Genomic DNA, 19,966 nt, shown 5'->3' with positions numbered 1-19,966 from the left:
ATTACAGAAATTCCAAGTTGGTAAAGAGAGCAGATTGGAGCCCATATAGTTGAAGAGTACCTGAAAGGTTCTCCTAACCCAAAAGCTACAGAAAACCCCAACAGGCCCAAGGCAGGAACCAGTTGGAACAGATAAGGAATGGAGAACTGTCCTTTTTAAAATTTCTGTGGCCAAACCAAATCTTGGTTGAAAAACTTATCCAAGTTCTAGCACTGCAGGAGCTGTCAGTGATGTGGGCTCTGTGTGATGGCTGACCTAGCAGCACATATCTGTGGAGCCCACATAAATGTGTATCATGCACATTAATGCACATCTACATGACAGGAGTTGCAGATTACAGGTGAGGGACACCACCAATTAACACCCACTCCTCCTGCCCCAAACCCCTAAAAACAACCTCCCAAATGCCCCTTTCACCTCAGACAATTAAATTAGAAAATGCCTTAGTTTTTACCTTGGCTTGGAGAAGTAAGGTTTTGCCTCTTGGCACAGTCTATAAAAAGAAAAACATTGCATGGGAAACACATCACAAATATTACAGAAAATACTTTAAGTAAACAAGCTGGTAAGACTGGAGTAGCATCTCTGCCTTTGAAAAAGGTACTGAGCAGACAAAACCCTCTCAAATTAGCAAACTGAAAATACTAATAAGGCACCCAGGAGAAGCACTATTATGTGTCTTCTACAGAAAAGGAGAAATTACAGTTTTAAATGCAAGTTGCAGTTGATGATGGTGAACTACAACAGTGCACAAGGGAACAAAAGACACTACAGATAAATGATTAATTGATTAATAGAGTAAGTTTTGTTTCTTAATGAAAGTTAAAGCCATTTATTTACAAAACAAGGTAGCAGATATTAAGCATTGCTTCAGAAATCTCAATTTCAAACTCTTAAGGAAAAAAAAAAGTATATTTGCAGATTAATATTTACTATTAAATAAGGTGAAAAGTTCCTGGCTTATTTTTTTATCATCTAGTGGATTTTTATTGTAAGCCTTGCAACTAAATAATTCACTGCCTGATAAGAGACAGAAAAATTAAGTTCTCTTATCAAATATACCTAAGTATGACAATATCTATTTTTATTGGTTGGATTACACTCTGTCTAAGAGAACCACAAAATGTAAATGTCAAAGCATTAGTATGGTTACATCAAGAACTATGTGATGGGAACTCAGTATAAAATAACAAAGATGATTCAGATGACATGGTAAATCAAACATGCAATTATGCTTAAAAATAATTTTAAAGCAAAGTAAATTTAATGACAGTATGCTTTTTATACTAAAATGCATACTGGAATCTCTATCTGTTGCTCAAGTCTGTAACATGCTCAGCCTCTCAGGTAAATGTGATTTTTAAAATCCTATTCCTTTCTCTTTCTTAATCATTATGGAGCTCTAGTACGGCACCCCAGCTACTAAATGAAATTTTGTATAAACAGGATCCACTCATCTCTAGCTCTTGCTTCCCCCTACCCCACCCCACTTTACTGAAGTCAAGCACTATTTACCTCCTCATTTTCTGAGTGCCACGAGAGGGAGTTTCCTCCACATCCTTCATACACTAAATGCTACCACAGCTCCTCCAGCCGAGGCTTGTTCAGCCCTCAAACACCCCACATGAGGCACATTCAGTTACTGTGTGCACACACTGCATGTACAGCAGGAGGAAGGAAGGAAGGACTGCTCTTACATTCTTCAAATCTTAACATACCTTCACTACCCACCATATATTCGGGGTTTTTTTAGAGACACTTGACATGATCAAATTTAAATGTCAATGTGGAAAGAAAGGCAGTGGGAACATTATGAGACTCAGACCTTCCTTCCAGGCTTCAAGGCCCAGCTCTGTCTTAGGGCAACAGGGTTTTCAAAAAGAAAATCAGTTTTAAAAGCATTTTCTAGTTCTGTCCTTTGTCATGATAATCGTTTTTATTGAAAGATTTTCCTCTCCTTCCCCCTTTAAGGGGAAGGCTCAACTCAGCCAACTAAACCTGAAAACAGAACCAACTGAAAACAGAATCTTAAGAATATGAGATACTATCAGCCCAAATAGTTCATACACTACATACAGTGATGGGGGGTTCAAGTGACTACTCTGAAACCACCTTCCCCCTAACTAACCTGCCATCTGATTAATGACAGAAGGTGGCATAAACAAGGTGCTACACCAGGGCGACAAAAACTCCGAGGACTGAGATTACATATTTGAGGAGAGAAACGGCACCAAGAGTGCTGCACAAGTTGCTCTGAGTTAAGATTCTCTGAGGTAGAGTATGCACTGTCAGCCAAGCCATTTGGACAATCTGAAAGCCAGCTGAATAATTTTCTTCCTCATCCTGAACAACAAAACCCTTACTACTCAGGGTGGAAATCAAAAGGCCCACACAAACAGCTTTAATGGAATTTAAATGACTAAAAAAACCACTTGCTATTTTAGGAAGGCATCAAATTCTATTTGGAGAGGATAAGTACAGGCAAACTTTGAATGGCATCCAACAGGATATTAAATAGGTAAGAAAAGGACCCTAGGCATCAACCACACTAAATACCACCTGCAGACAAGAAATCCCTGCCTACCCAGGGCATTCTGGCCACTTTGTTGCCAGCAGCAGCAGGAACACTCTCAGTACTGAAAAACTAAGACATTGTGACCTAAAACACATTCCATTTCTTGGATTGAATCCCCTTCCCCTACAAAGTTGTGGTTTCTTTATGGTAGGTATAAAACAAATTTTTAAAACTTAACATGCACAGTCACCTACAAACTTTGTTTCGCTCTTTGCATAGTGGTATGTTGACTCCTTCCACTACTTTTCTAAGTTTAAAAATAGGTCATGCTATTACCTCTGGATTGTCTAACAGGATACAGCCAAGTTCATAGCAAGCATATGGCTGGACGTACAAGTTGCTTTGACGGCAGAGTTCATCTTTAGCTGCTCGCTGAAAGTACTGTAAAAATAAAAGGAAAAAAACAAAACCCAAAGACTGCAGAGGTACATTACAATTGACTGGTTGTTATTTCCACACAATGCAGAAGCACCACTCAATTTTAAGCTCTAGAAATTACCCAAAACTAAAATGAGAATACATTAAAAATTTAAAACGGTATAGATTCCTAGATGTTTTTACCAACACTACTGTATCAAGGCAAAATTATTAGTTTAGATTTTTACCAAGTATTATAGTGACTGATTCAAGTTTTCCAACTTCATATTGAAAACAGTATTAGCTCTAACAAGAAACTGTGACATCAAAGATGAAGTACCCAGATTATTTAGGGTGTGTTTGAGAGAAATGGGGCAGGGAGAATGAGGGTTTAAAGCCAGCATCTTGCTGCTGATATGAACACCATTCTATTTTGGGGAGGAAAAAGGAGGGTTGTACCTACAGATCAAAACCTGGAGTGGTGGCAAAATTATTCTTTGGTATGTGCTAATAATCAAACCCCTCCCTCTAAAATGTCCAGAGAAGAAGCAACAAATCTGTCTTTTTGAAAGGTCAATCTCCAAGATACTTTAAAAGAGAAAAAAAATTCTTTGCTGGACAAAGTACATCTAGCAGAGCAAGAACTTCTCTTGTATTCTTCCCAGCTTCCCCTTAAATTTTGTTACTTTACTACAAACCACTTTAACTGCCATGTTCATTCAACAAAGACAATTACTTTCACAGCACAGAATATAACGAAGACACGTTAAATCAGAAGATTTAAAAAGAAATTCTGTTAGAATTCATAAACCAGAATGATCAGTGGCACTGGAAAACTAATGACTTCCTTAAAACTCTTACTCAAAAGTATTCACTGTTTTTAAAATAATAGCTTATAAAATAGGTATAATGGTGGAAATTACTATTTAACTAATTACCTGAACAGCATCTTCAGAATTTCCTAAACATTTGTGTATGGCACCAAGAAGCAAATTCCTCAAACCAGCAGCCGATGAATCATCCACATCATGACAAGCTTAATGAAAAGATTCCAGTAAACAAGGTGGATTGAAATAATTTCTTAAGACAGGAACTGTGATTTACATTGTCTTTTAGTCTGATATTTAAATTTTACCAGGAAAAGGAGATGCTAGTAACATTAATAGGAAGCCAAGTAAGTTCTTTTCTTTTAAATACAACCCATTCTGAATGAACCTCATCAAGAAATCCATCACTCATCAGAGTAATTCCTAACAGGAACGAATGGGCTGAAGTCAAGGGCAGTTGGTGCATTCCTCTCACAAGGGGAGGAGTGATCTCTACTGGTCTTTGAAATAGCCACTAAAAGGTAAAGTAAAGAAACAATCATCTCCTTCTGGTGTTACGGGACACTGGTTTGTCCCACATACTGAAAGAAAAATATACAGTCCAAGCTAGAAGGAGCACAGAGCAAGCAATTCAGACAAACCTGATTTTTTTCTGAACTGAAGCCAAGTGACAGACGCACAAAAATCTGTACTGGACTTAAGAACTCAGACAAGGATGTTTTGGCATCACAATTCTCAGTGATGATGGGAGGATAAGGTTAATCTGCCAGACTTTAGCTGGTCCACAATCTGGGGACAGACTGTGCCTCAGCTCAGTTGTGCTCAGTTTCCAGGAAAAACTGAATCATAACACATGGAACCCTTTCTAAACAAATCTGACTCCATTTTGATTAAGCTTATTTGTGCCAGCTCTGCTAAATCAAGGTGAGTTCCATGAGGAGCCATTTGCACTTGCCCACACCAGCACCTCCAGGAAGGAGAGAGTACAGAGTTTTCATCTCCTGTCCCATAACTGCTCTGTCTGGAACAGTGCAGCTCCTTAAACATTTTGCCTGACAGCATAAACCCTGCCAGACCTTAACCAGCTCTGCACTCACAACCCAAAGAAGCCACCTATGGATAACTATAAAGTGGCTTCATGAAGTATTTGCATTGTCGTGTGGATTACAACTCTCAAATTACTTGGCATTTTACTTACAGAGATGCAAATGGATACAAATTAATTCCTTTAAGTCAAGTTCCAGCCCTGAGGAAAAGCCTGGAAATCTGCCCCAACAAATTAACAGTCCAATTGTTCATGACAAGAGGAAATAAATGTGGGAAAAACCAAACTATTATTCATGTTTTTGAAATACAATTAAAGTGCAGAAGTAACACTCGCTGCACAGAAAACCTTCAACCAGGGATGGTTGATACAGACATATTTGTCAGTGTCAAACTTACAAGCAGTGTATCTCTGAATTTGAACCTATACTGCTATTTCACATTAAAATGTGAACCACTGACTTGAAGCTTAAACATGGGAGACCTACACTGCCTCTGAGTGTGTGGGAGAGAATACGAACTCCTTACACCCTCTAAAGCTGACTGCTCTGAAGGCAAATGACAGCCAAAAAAATACTTGAATTTATTCTGATGTAGTGAAATCTGATTTTAAAGCTTGCCATTACCTTTGTGACTAGAAAACCAGGGATCTGAATATAACCCACTGCTATCATGCAATTTAAATGGACAAGTTATCTCAAATTAAAACTGAAACAAACACCACTACTAGTCCTGACTCTTGTCTTCAAGACTGGAGTTTTCTAGCTTAACATGAAAATTGTGTACAAACCCCAAAATTTCACAATTACAAAAAAAGAAAAGCACCCCACGGCAAACGATTTTTGTTTTATTTTCTAAATGAGCAAGTAAGAATCAGATGATTTTAGAATGGTTTGGGTTGGAAGGGCCCTAAAAGATCATCTAGTTCTAGCCTCCTGCCACAGGCAGGGACACCTTTCACTAGACCAGGTTGCTCAGAGCTTCATCCAGCCTGTCCTGAACACTCACAGGAATGGAACATCCGCAGCTTCCCTGGACAACCTGCTCCAGTGCTCCACCACCCTCACAGTAATTTCTTCTTAATATTTATTCTAAATTTGCCTTCTTTCCATTTAAAGCCATTCCCCCTTGTCCTGTCACTCCCAGCCCTTGTAAAAAGTCCCTCCCCAACTCTCTTGCATGTTCCCTTTAAATACTGAAAGATTCTCTAAGGATTGCCTGAAGGTTTCTCTTCTCCAGGCTGAACATCCCAAACTCTCTCAGCCTATCCCCACAGGAGAGGTACTCCAGCCTTCTGATAATCTGTGTGTCCCTCCTCTGGACCCACTCCAACAAGTCCATGTCTTTCTGGTGCTGAGCACTCCAGACCTGGACACAGCACTCCAGGTGGGATCTCAGCAGAGCAGAGCAGAGAGGCAGAATCACCTTCCTGGACCTGCTTGCCACACTCCTTTTGATGCAGCCCAGGATGCAGTCAATGGGTTGCCAATACACTTTGCCAGGTCATGTTGAGCTTCTTGTCAACCAGCTTGAAACTGTTTGCAGAATGCAAACAAGAGTGATTGCTGGATGAAGTTAGAAGCACTGAACACCTCATGACACACACTGCTACCATAAGCTTCACGTGACAGACACCTAAAGCCAGCTAGAGGAAGAGGCAACCACTCACCACTAAGAAGGTCCCAGGACAAACAGAACACATATCACAGATAACCTCACAAGCTACCTATTTCCTCTTAGAAGAAAACTGATATGCAGGAATGAATAGGTAGTTTTAATTTTTTTTCTATTTTGTTGCTAGGTTTATATGAGTTACATTTTGCTTAGTAACTTGGAACAGTAACTATCATGCTATTGTTTCATTTTAAACAATGATTAACAAACAGCTATATGCAGCAGGCAGTTACAGCTCCCCCCAAAAACTTGTAAAAATGAAGCATTAGGCTGAGTCATAATGGGGCATTATACTTTTGTTACTCACCTGTATTTTGCTATGACACGTGCACACAAATTAAAATTTTCATGCAACTGCAATTAGCTACTCCACACAACAGCATAAAATGATACATCTCATTTTAAAATGTAAATAAATAAATCAAGGAGCCATATATACCTTGACTCATATGCTGTAAGTTCGAGAGGGAACAGTTTGGAAGGGCTTTCCATAAGTATAACACTTCAATGGATGCCAGGACACAGAGCTCTTTGGTTGGCATTTGTTTCCTAAATCTATCTGCCTGCAAAGAGGAAAAAAGAAGGAAGGGAGATCTATAATTTGTTCATGATCCATCATTCATGATATTCACAAACAATGTATCACAAACACTAATTTTGACTGTTCCAAAAAGTCACCCAATGATTTTATATAAAAAAGGTCAGTAGTAACTTAACCTAAAGATTTTAAGACTAAAAAATCAAAATCTTTCAACTAATTTAAGGGCTTACATATTGATCAAAATTAAGACCTCCTTGTATGCAGCCTGACCAGGTCTGACAATATTCCACAGCCCCAATACACACTGACTGGATGCTGAGAGAGTACCATCTTTAAGATCGTCAGTTGAGAGCTATTTCCTAGACAACTCCTAGCTCTCAAAAACAACTAAGGCTTTCACAAACAAGACAATATAAAAAGGAGTAAGAAAGGCAAAGCTAGAAGAAAAATTAGCAAAGCAATTACACTATCATGTATTTTTATCTTTAATAATTACTTTAGTTGTAGAGTGAATAGCTAATTCACATTTCCTTTGTTAGGTCCTTCAAATGACACTATTCTTTTTCCATCCTATTCCTTCCCACAAATTCTACAGAAGCAGCACAGCAGAAAAGAGATACATCCTGCTAAAGAAAATATTAAAGTAAGAACTGAATTGTCATCAGTTTACTAAAACAAGTCAGCCTACGCAACTAACCTTTTTCACTGAAAATTGTTCAATCTGATTGTTTTTCCTTTTGAAAAGCTTCTGAACTTCCTTGAACACATTCTGAGCACCATTGACATCACCAGTGGCTCCTTGACACACTGCAAGAATACAGAAACAAAAATACGTTAACAGTACTGGGATATGAAACAGGAAAAATCAACATTAGATATCCCATGGTCACAGAGAAAAACCTTCACACACTCACCCCCAGAAAGTTATCTAGACCAAAGATTTGACCAACATGGTAATCTCAACTCCTCCAGGTACCCTCTCTGTTCATTTAAAAGTCAGTACTACTTTTTATATCCATTAAAGGAAGTAATAAGACCAAGCTTGTAAAGTGGTAATAGTAATAATTCTATCTACACAGAGAGTAGTGTACAGACAGGCAGGTACACGTATGAGCATGCAAGTGATCATTACGGAAACAAACACAATTGTCCAAGTCAAGCCTGGCACACAGCTGCATGTACAGCAGGCAGTGTAGAAGGCACTACGTGCATCAGCAAGCTTCCCAAAAGAAAACAGTGCCAAAACCATACCACATCACTGGCTTACCATTTACCCAACACCCTGGATATACTCACCTGCTGTTAAATAAGCATAGTAGCACTGGGACCACCTGGATTCATTTTTAAGCCTTTCAAAGGATTCAAAGGCATCTTTGAAGTTCATCTCTATCATGCTGCACCAACCTAAAAGCAACAGTGAATTAATTTTAGGGAAAGTACAGTAATTCAAACTTGGTGTCAACATTATTGAAACACACAGTTCTGTTGTGTTTGTTTTGTTATGAGAGCTGGAGCACATTTAACAACTATAAAAGTAACTGGAAAATTAAAAACAGAACAAATGACACACATTTTAATTCTGGTTTAAATTTACTGGGTCATTTTGAATTAGAAGATTCTGTAGGAAATAATGAATCCACATTTCATAAGAGGAACAAAATTATGCACAAAAAGCTCTCATTTTTAAAATTTAGATACTACATTTTGTAGAATGCTGAAACTTACAAAGCTAATACTTTTTCCCTTATTGTTTTCTACTGTGCCAAAATCCCATTTAAAGCTTGAAGCAACCTATCTTCTCCACTGTAAGGACTTGTATGCAAATTAAGACTATATATCATATCCTGCTATTGATAGAAGGAAATGAACACAAATACAGACCCTGAAAACTGTGAAGCTTCACTAAACTGATTAAATTTTGGCACAGAAACAGTGAATCTATAGACAAGTCAGATGAATTTATTTCTAATTTTAAATAGGACTCAGTAGTTTAACAGTTTGCCCTTGATTCCACAGTCTACTCCCTGCTTTTGCATCACCTTGTACTTGCAGATAATTTTATTATGAAAGCATTAAATTCTACTTGTCTAAGCAAGAAGATTATTACTATAATCTACTCTAGACAAAGGCCAGTAATCTAAAACCTTTTTTAAAATCCTAGTAAGAAGTCTCCAGTTTGTTTACTAAAGCTGCCAGTCAAAACTTGAAAGTGAGCTATTGATGGTGTAAACATATCCAACATACCTATTTCATATAAGCAGACGTGCTGAATCTCTCTTTGGTCTGTTGCAAGTTCCAAAGCAGTATGAAATGAGGTCAAGGCACTATTAATTTGACACTAAGAAAAGTGAAAGAAAAAAAAACAGACACATGAGATTTAAAATTTGTTGGATAATTTAATTTTGATAAAGAAAAAAAATCATATTTCTTTTAATAGGTAGTCAATAAAAACTAGAGTAGAGGAATTTAACAGTGTAACATCAGCCAGATTAGACCATGTCTCAACCTTCAACCTGAAACATCAGTGAGTATATTTGTTCTATGTGCTACTAAACTCCAAAATTCATTGCGTTTGTGCAGTAAGCTTTGAAGTAACCTCACTTCCACTTTTGCTAGTCATTCCAGCTTTAGGTCAAATTTTTAGCATCTACCAATGAAGTTTAGCTTTCTGTACAAGAAGATACCTTTAATGTTTGATTTAATTTATTTTTAACTTTGCACCTCTTCCCATATCCCTCAGAAACCCCTTTAAGCAAGAGTTAATAGAGAATTCATAAATGCTGCTTGACATGTAAGAAGGTAAAAAAGCATATGAGAGAAAAAGCATTTTGACAAAATCATTAGAAACAGCTTAGCAAAAAGAGCTGACATTTTTCTAATAACTAGAATGATACTACCTGATTTATTTTTTCTTTTTTACTATCTGATTTTCCCCGTCTGGGATGGGACTTCTTCCCCATAATCAATCATTATGGAAAGGAATTAAAATCCTCTAATTTAATTAGTTTTAAACATACTATATATTCCAATACAGCCTATACCAGCTTTAATACTGTTCCTGTATTTATTATCACATAGATTTATTATAGTTAATACAAAATAAGAATTTTTAAGCCCCTCTCTGCTGACTAAGCATGTGAGCAAAAGAAACCCTTGAAAATGCAAGGGTCACCATCTATGCCAGCATAACTGAATTCAAGAATTCCTACAAAAATTTGCAGCACTGTAGGTAAAGTCCAGGCACACAGAAAACTCTGAAATGACTGTATTAGGTTTTCTCCTTTGTCTCATCAGAGAAAACTGGTTTAGTTGCTAAGGAGTGATTTAACTGTAAATAATACACATTGCATAATACACAGCAAACTGCCTCCACAGGGGCCACAGCTGTATCAGTTTAAACACTGCACACTTAGAAAGTACAACAGTGATTGAAATAAGATGCTTGCTGGCAGGGCATAAGAATATAGAACATAGAAAGACAAGTGAGTTATATTTGCCCTCAAAACTGTCAAGGAGCCTGAGCCAGGTACACCTTGTTCACTTCTATAACAGCACATTCTCTCCACTACACATTACTCCACTGATGCTGCATCATCTCAACACAACTTCCTGGAAAGTAACTGCTATGGACCCAGTCTTACAGAAAATATAAAATAACATCAGTTTACAACTTAATTCCTGTGCTAGGAATTCAAGAGTTCTGTAAACCTGTGTTTTCAATACTTCTGAGGAAAATGACAAAAAAAAAAAAAAATCTAAATATTTAGTCCTCTTCAAAGATTCGCTGTCTTCTAAATCCCTAACCATTCTGAAATAGAAATCACTTATTCCATACACAATGACTGCTGGCAATGAACTCATTGTCTGCAATGCTGTACACCTGCCTGGGGCAGCACAGGAAATACTGACCACCTGGCAATATACAAGTCCAGTTTGTTGAATATTCATATCTTCTACAATCCACCTCTCTCTCTAGATCTCTCAAGTGTTTTGACATCTGCCTAAGTTTTCCTTCAGCATCAAGCTCATGTTTCAGAGACATTCATTAATAATTAAAGTTTCAATCATCTCCAGGGATTGCAGCAACATCCTGGAATACGAATTACTGTTCTTGGCGTTAATTCTTATATTAATTACTTTCTGTTTGCTGTTTAAAAGAACAAACAAAAAGAATTATAAAGTCCTATGAGTCTGCAAGTATAACATCCTGGCTGCACCTTAAATTGATGTTCTTGAGATTTATAAATATATATACACACCTGCAATTCCTTCAATAGGCACCACTCACGTCTCTCTTGGACATAGTACAAGGACAAAAAAGGACCAACCCATAAATATAAATAATATACAGAAGTACAAAACCATAAAGAGGATTATTAAACCTAACGTGAGAACCCTACTCTTACATTTCTGGACTTTAGATTAGAACTAAAAGCACCTCAACTCAACAACTAAGCATCTATAGAGGTTAACAAGACAAGGTGCCTTTCCAAGACAGTATATACTTCCCCAGGTGTGTATCTCAGGACACTTTCCCTCCCTCAGAACTTCTCTATTCTCAATCATCATTCTGAATTCATAAAGCTTTTAAGAAGCCATCCTCAGAAATAAGGGAAAACCAAAAAACATTTTCTAAAAGCTAACAATTTACACCAGAGGACATTATATGGATGTTTCAAAGCCTGTATTTTCTAGTCCTTAACACACTAAAACCTAGTTTTCCTTAAACAAGTAAAAAATCAACTAGAATAAAACTAAGCTATTGTATTTTATAGGAACGAGTAACTAGAAAAGTCAGCACAATTCCTGAAAATAAACATTGATGTTATGCTTGTTCTGCAAATTTATTTATTTTAGATATTACTGTGATTTTCTTCCAAAAAGTTCATTTAAGGCTTCTCAATGCTTGTCCTCAGTCTGCTTTTCTGTACCACACCCTCTCATCCCTAAATAAGAATGATGTTGCTAATACCATAACATCTACAAAAGGTTAACTAAAAAGCAAGACTGCTTGTCAGCATTACATCTAAGCACATGTTACCACAGGACATTTTCAGCAGCCTGCTCATCAACCACACACTACAGCACACCTGAAAATACCACTGGTGCTCTGCCTGTCAGCTGGAGTATTTGATACATTTTCCTTCAGACTATTTACATGCACCTACACCAATGGAAAATATGAGACAAGCCTGAGAACCTGAGGTTTTTTTGCAGTCAGAGATTTCCTATTGTTTATATATATATATATTTATTATATATATACACAACACACACACAGGGAATCTATTCCTAATTAAAGCAAAGCAAACCCTGTCTAGGTGATGACTTTGCCAAACACTTTATTTTTGCTTATACCCTTACTGCTATCAATCACTGATATCACTGATATGAAGCTATCAATCTATGAAACTATTGCTGAGGGGCATAACTGTGAATGATTTGAAACAGTGTTACTAACTAGGAAAAAAAAAAAAAAAAAACCACAAAAAAAAAAAAAAAAAAAAAAAAAAAAAAAAAAAAAAAAAAAAAAAAAAAAAAAACCAAGAGAAAGCAAAACTGGAAGCTGAAAAGTAGAAATGGTAAAGATCCAGAGCATGACCTCTCATTCTGCCCTCTCCCATGCTACCACCATGCCAATCTTCCACTATTGGCTACAAAACCCCATGAACAGTGGAAGTCCTGGTTTCAAAATTAAACTGGTATTTATTAACATCATTTTAGTATCAGACAATACACATTTAGAATGTGGGTGGCAATATTTTTACTTTCACAGTAATAAGAAACATCCAAAGACAAAGCCAGAAACTCCCTATTTCAGACCAGAGGGTTTCAGCCATTATTACAACAACTACATTTTTATGTACCTTTTAGGCCTCAGTATAAAACATAATTCTCACTTGTCTGCAGTAGTTTAAGTTTACATGAAGCATCACTACCAACTTTAAAGGAAAGTTATTTTGAAGATAGAAACTGTCAGACCTTCACAAAGAAATACTCGTGAGGCTGGAATACACACCATACAATCACAAATCAAGCACAGAAATGTCCACAAAAGCAGCCTTAGTGAATTATACAAAAGTCAGTAAAAATGCAGTAATATACAGTCTCCTACCCTACTCTTTGGAAAGAAACAAGGCATTTGATCACCCTAGCAGTGCAACTTTTAACTTTTTGGTGCACTTTCATTCCAGTCTTCCCAGATCATCTTCTCTTCTTTTCCCCGCTAACTTGCTCAATTCAACAGTCTCCAAACACTTTTAGACTTTTTTCCTCAAAAAGGTGAGTGTGGAAAAAAAACCTGACAGATAATCTGCTCCACATTTTTTGCACCTGTAAGTCTATATCTTCGAAAACTGAAGTCTGCTAAGAGTTTTACTGACTAATATCCATTCATGCTTTTTGGGGCACAAAGCATTATTCAGGCCCATGCTGTTCATTTGTCTTTTATAGAGAGGAAGGTTTCACAGAAACGGCGCTTTCTCCTTGACTGCCTTCCTCGGCAATTTTCTCCTTTGTCCTATTTGTGTCTCACTGTCCAGTCCTGAATTACTGCTCCTGCCTTTTGAACAGTTTCCCTGTCTCCAGGTGTCCATGGGCTGAACTATCCTCCTTACTGTTTTTTTCTCCACAGAAAAGACAAGACACATACATACAGTATGAAGGCTTCCTAATGGAAGCTGAATATACCATCAGCTGAAGGCTACCAAACATGTATGCAGGATCAAAGGAAAAAAATTCAATGGAGTGAGTGCTAGCAAGCCCAAACGCAAACTTTACAACCATAAATGGAACACACAAGGTCTTCTGAGTAACATCTAATGGGCCTTTCATCTATCTGTGCTATTATACTGTGTCACAGAACTGTTAAAAGATGATAAATGTAAAAGAAAGGCTCTAAAGTATACAAGCTTCAGCTCAAGATATACTTTTAAATGCATATAGGTTAAAATACCATTCTGGTAAGCCACCTGGAACATCCCGTGCCCAGTGGAAAGAATTTAAACCTACCTGTGCACTAACAGTTTCAAGAAAGGCCAATGAAGCACTTTTCTAGGCTTTACAGAAGCTCTCCTCACCCATCTTGGAAATTAGGAGGAAATTACAACTCAGCATATTAGCCTGTAACGTGAGTGTCTCTGCACTTCTGGTTCAGAATCACAGAGACCTCCAAGATCAGTCCAACCTTTGATCAATCACCACGTTGTCTACTAAACCACAGCACTAACAACCACATCCAGTTATTTCTTGAATACCTGCAGGGACAGTGATCCTATCACATCCCTGCACAGTTTGTTCCAATGCTTAACAACCCTTTCTGTGAATAAATTACTCCTGATGTCCAATTTGAACCTCCCCTAGCTCAGCTTGAGGCCGTGTCCCTTGTCCTATCACTCACTGCCTGGGAGAAGAGGCCAATCCCCAGCTGGCTAAACTCAGGCACTTATAAGAGTGATAAGGTCACCCCTGAGCCTCCTCTTCTCCAGTCTAAACAAACCCAGTTCCCTCAACTGCTCCTCAAAGGACTCATGCTCCAGACCCCTCACCAGTCGTGCTGCCCTTCCCTGGACATACCAACAACCTCAATGTTTGTCTTGAAATGAGGGGCCCAGGACTGGACACTACTCGAGGTGCAGCCTCATCAGTGCCCCCTCACAGGGGGTCACTGCCCGGGCCCTGATGGATGCACTAATATGCAATGGATGCTGTAAGACCAATGCCCAGATTCAGGACACATGGAACCACAAGTGTGTTGTGCAGAAACCCAGTGCAGCTCCCCACACCACTGCCACCAACCACATTCCCTCCTTCACCATTATGCCAACAGCATTTAAGCAAATTAAGCTACCAAAATCCAGAAGAGCCCAAGACACTTTAACCAAGAACACTGGGACACAGCAAAGCCTCTGTGATAGAGCACCACTGGGAACAAAAAAATGATGGGGGGAGGGGGAAGAGGCTGCTGAATGGAAAAGCTCTCATGAAAACACACACATGAAAAGTGAAGAGACATTTTAACTCCTGCCAGCAACCAAAAAGCTTTCTGCTGACTAAGGGCATGGCAACACAGCATAACACATAGCACTCTGCCTGCCTGAGCTAACTAACTTAATTAGCATGGCCACTCTGTCTCCATTCACTTGGAGCTAAACTTTACTCTCTCCATACAGTATTTGTGCATTAAATAATGCAGTAAGATTACATTTAAACAACTCTCCTTTGAAATATCACAGTTTTTCAGAAAGGGACTGACTACACAAAACTGATACTTATCCCAAATATATCCTTTTTCTTTACACATACACTTAATTTATTAACAACTTATATTTAGACTTCTGCCATAACTTGCCCTGAAAGTCAGAAGAATCATTTGAATTTTATTCCTCGTTACATTAAAATGCCACGTTATACCCTGCATTCATTGTATAGTTATTCCCAACAAATTTGATTTTTACCATAAGAATGGAATAGGCATATAAATTAATAAAACCCACAAAGGTCTTTCCTACTCAAGCAAAAGCAATACTTTCCCAAGAGTGAAAACTTGCTTGTGACAATGTAATTCCCAAAATGCATCACTGCTTTCAGAAAGACAGCAAAAAAAGAAAAACAACATTCAAATCCCATGCAGGAATATGCCTGCAAATCTGAAAGGGCACTGAAGCCTGTTCTTCTGTTCTGTTACTACTTCTCTGAAAATACTGAGCTACATCCAAAAGACTTAACTGCAAGTCTAGCACGACCACCAGCATCGACATCTCAATTAGCTCTTGTAATTATAATGTTGACATGAAGCATTTGGACATTCTGCTTTTGTGTTACGTTTTCTGGTTCATGTAATTGCTCAGAAAATATTCTGGTCTGATAAAAGCAGCAGTTAGGAGTTGAGTAGTACTTCAAACAGATTCTTAGAGAATAATTCAGCCGAAATCACCAAAAGGCTGCTGCAGTGTTTGAATAATGCTTTGCAATAGCATTCACAAACACATTTTCAGTGAATACATTTCTTCTCAGGTCAGAGCTCACCCTTAGTAACAGAAAACATCCTGGTGCGACCTCTGAAAAGCAAAGCAGTTATTTAAGGGAAACTACTGCAGAGAATTAGCTGTATATGAGCAATGCATAAAACAAAGAGGAAGATAAATACTATGTACTCAGCAGATAATACTCAATTTTAGCTTGACAAGCAAAACTGAAATAGCTCAAGAAATTCGAGTGGCCAAATGCACTTCCTTTTAGCACAGAGTTGCAGAAGTATCAAGTAGCTGAAAAAGAATTTCAAAGTGTCATTAATTCAGATAGATCTAGTGGAAGAGCAAGTTTTGCATGTGAACTTGAAACTATGAAGGACTTAATCCGATCTTTCTTATCTTTCCATGTATCTTTAGCCACAATCTGCTGAAGTTTGCACAGTTCACTCACATCAGAAAAACATAAGAAAAGATCAGGAGGAAAAATCAGTCTAAAGGATGAAAACGTCCCATACCTCTAATCGCTGTATCCTTCCCTTGAAGAACATGAACAGAGAAGAATTTGGATAAGCAGATTCTTTTTTGGCAAGAATTTCTTTTGCCTCCTTCAATCCTGCCTTGTTATCGCTGCCATCAAGGGCAAAAAAGGGACGAACAACCGTGTGGTACCACAACAGAGCTAATCTAAAAGAAATGTAAGAGTAAAAAGGATTACAGCTTGTAAACAGAAATTTAAGGATAACATTCTACACAGACAGACGTTTAAATTATTCTGGAAGACAAAGATAGATATGAATCTTGTATTATACAATCTGGCTTTATACTTTAAACACAATACTACTGCCACACACCAAATGTACTCCTAAACTGCACCTGAACATACGATTCAGTACACATTACCCAAAGGCAAAATAACAATTAAGCTCATAGCATCAAAGCAGATGAGTCTTTAGAACTCAGTAGATTTTAGAAAAAAAAAAAAAAAAAAAAAAAAAAGAAACACACACACAATAAAACTTTGAAAACTAACTCTTGACTAGAGAGGAAAACAAAAAAAAAGCCAAACAAACAAACAAACATCAAACCAAACAAAAAACCCAAAACCAAACAACAAAAAAAGCCCTGACAAAAATCAACAAAAAACCCTGAACACACATCAGCAGACACTTTTGAAATCAGTATGAAAAAGAAATACATCCTGTGTTCAGAAGGGCAGATATTTACACGACCTACACCACTCCTGGAAAGAAAGGTAAAGCATAAACATTTGTCTCTGAAGGAGGAAACATTCCCCAAATATATCATTCTTCTCCCCCAGAAAGGAGAAAGATCAACAGGAATATTTAATCTTAAGCTTTCTAAAACAAACAGCATCCCAATTCTTCTCCAGAAGAAGAGACTTTAGCTCTGCTGTCAGTGTTTCAAAATTGACACCTGATGGTCCTTGCAGTAGGTCCAGTAATAAAAGCATTAATTTGTAGATACTTGTAGATAATGGACTAATAAAGCCATTTATGAGGGTTTAAATTAGGTCTGCCCAATCTTTCAGCTCTTGAAAAGACCTGAGCACAGTATGAAGACTTGGGAAAAAGAGTACACAAAAAACACTCCCTTAAAAATACTATAAGGAACATCTCATTTTACTGAGATGCTAAAACAAACAAACGAAAAAATTACAACTGAAAATGTTTTGTGTTAGTAGTAAGAAAAATGGCTAAATTAGACCAGTGACTCATACTAAGTAGTATGCTCTCCACAGCAGGGAATGTAACTCAGGTAAATTCACACAGCATTCAGGGAGAGCTTTTATTTATTCTGCTGGCATTTAAATTACAGGACATTAGAACTGTGGATACTGAAGAATACAGCAGAATACTGACCCAAACCCCAAATACATGTAAATAATTAACAGCAGAGATTGCATACATTAGTAAGTGATGAATTCACTAAACCATGGTATGTTAAACAACAAACTACCAGTTGATTTTACCTGCTGTTGTTTCCTTTAAAAGCAACATGAATTTTTGGTTTTGACTGTTTCCCAGCTACTTACTTTTAGTACTAAGTTATCTACCAAAGCATTTCAATATAGCTACTCACGTAGCTAAAGGGGCCTTCATGTCCTTACTTTCACTTGCATACATCAGTGAGGAAAGCCCCTGTAGGCGGTCTCCAGGAAAACCCAGCAGGTTGATGATTTTGAGCAGGTTTGGGGGCACCATGGATATGCAAAGATGAAAAAGTCCATATCCAAAGCTAACAGCACCTTTCAGTCTGTTTAGCGAATCCTCCGTTACACCTTCTGCAGCAATATGATTATCATTTGCAGCATCAGAAGTCAAGGATTCCTGAGTTGTTTTCTTCTGATATATTTCCTGAAGTGTATTAATGTCCGTATAGCACTTATTGTAAATTTTCCAGGCTTTGCGGAGTATCCACCCACCTTTTATGTAAGCTAAAAAAAAATCAAGGAAGAAAAGAAATATTTCAAGGACATATTTCAGAAGCCGAATATCTTAAGTAGTAAATGCTATTTTCCACACCCAGGATGCTCTATTTGCAACAACTTAGAGTATAAAGGATTTTGTAATAGCTACTGTTCCCTCAGAGAAGTCTTGCACAGTGGGCACTACGAACTTCAGCGTGTACAAGCACAGACTTTACAGCAGCACACAACACAAAGGCACCTGTGGTCAGTGATATGGCAGCACAGCTGTCAGAGAGAAAGAGAGCTATCAAAGAACTTAATGCTGGACTTTACTCCACTATAGGGTGCAGATGAAATGGCTGCCTAGCAGAGAGAAGAAAAACTAAAAAAGATTACACCTCCTCTCCAAAGCCCAAATTGTGTTAAAAGACAGTTGATGGGAAAATACCAGGGAAAGTCTCTCTTTTGGGTTAGACACTAAGATTTTCAACATTATCACTTCCCTGCCCTTCAAATGAACATACTGCCCTACAATTAAGGGAAAAAAAAAAAAAAAAAAAAAAATTATATGGTTTTTAAGTATTTTTCAGTTGCCTGACTTCCTCAATTTCAAATGCAATGTGGGTAACTGAATTTCCCTAGAAATCTGTCTTGAGCATTCTTGTTGGAGAATGACAGTATTCTCAGTCTGTGATCTTTACAGCAGGGTAAAGAAAGGCCTGACATCAAAAGATGAAGGTATTCAATTTGTCTATTTACACAGCAATCATCTTTGTTATAAGCATACCCTTTAATAATGGTAAGTGTTAAACATGAAACAAATGGAGAACATTCTTAAACACATCAGCTGTAAAAACAGACACCAGCATTCTCACTGACAGAGCCCTGAGAGTTAGGAGCTGCAGTGACAAAGGCTAACTAAAAATAAAGTAAAAGCACGGTTATAGCAGCAGTGTTCTAAACAAATATAGCCAGATTTGGAAAGATCAGTGTTATAACTAATGCCAGAATTAGACCATAACAGGTGGGGTGTGTCAAAGAAAAGCAAGATGCTATTAATACCAAACAACTCTGTAAAAGCCTTTGATGCCTTTGACAAAAACCCTCCTAAATGACAAAAAAAGCCCAACATTTCTAGAGAAAGTAACATCACTGACTAGACTGCCTCTTTTTGGATTCTTGCTATACAAAGAGGGCATGAAGCTAGTTTTATAGTCTTAAAAAACTGTACTGAGAAAGACTATAAAATTTGTGTTCTCCGTTACAACAGAAGGGCTCTGTCAACATGAACTTGGAAGTATTAAAAAAAAATTAAACCTCTCTCTTGAGATGAGTATTAAAGGATTAGAATAAAAATGAACCCCCAACCTTGATCCAGCTGCATTACAAGACTAACATTACTCCAATTTTATGCAATTAGGTCACTTTTTGGCTGCACAGAGTACCTACAGTTATGTGGTTGACCACAAGATGAACACTCACACAACTGTGTGCTGCAGAGCAATGCAGCACACAGACAGTAAGAAAACCCCACATTTTACTTGTTCT

The 19,966-nt window shown here is 37.6% G+C and overlaps 1 protein-coding gene across 2 annotated transcripts in view; it reads right to left on the bottom strand.

The window, feature by feature from the left end:
• The window catches only part of TTC39C (tetratricopeptide repeat domain 39C), a 38,739-nt gene that overhangs the window by 3,189 nt on the left and 15,584 nt on the right, over window positions 1-19,966 (bottom strand). The window contains exons 5-13 of one of the 2 annotated variants that reach the window (XM_083863604.1): window positions 18,091-18,445; window positions 16,506-16,674; window positions 9,263-9,356; window positions 8,315-8,422; window positions 7,716-7,825; window positions 6,917-7,040; window positions 3,871-3,968; window positions 2,852-2,956; window positions 455-493 (exon numbers count right to left, since the gene is read on the bottom strand). In XM_083863604.1, the coding sequence (XP_083719730.1) occupies window positions 455-493; window positions 2,852-2,956; window positions 3,871-3,968; window positions 6,917-7,040; window positions 7,716-7,825; window positions 8,315-8,422; window positions 9,263-9,356; window positions 16,506-16,674; window positions 18,091-18,445 (1,202 nt within the window). Of the gene's footprint in view, window positions 1-454; window positions 494-2,851; window positions 2,957-3,870; window positions 3,969-6,916; window positions 7,041-7,715; window positions 7,826-8,314; window positions 8,423-9,262; window positions 9,357-16,505; window positions 16,675-18,090; window positions 18,446-19,966 lie in introns of those variants that run through there. The other variant, XM_083863605.1, reaches the window with a different exon arrangement.

Source organism: Zosterops lateralis (genome assembly GCF_965231275.1).
Source record: "Zosterops lateralis genome assembly, chromosome: 1".
Taxonomy (NCBI): domain Eukaryota; kingdom Metazoa; phylum Chordata; class Aves; order Passeriformes; family Zosteropidae; genus Zosterops; species Zosterops lateralis.
This window is presented reverse-complemented; position numbering and strand designations above follow the sequence as displayed.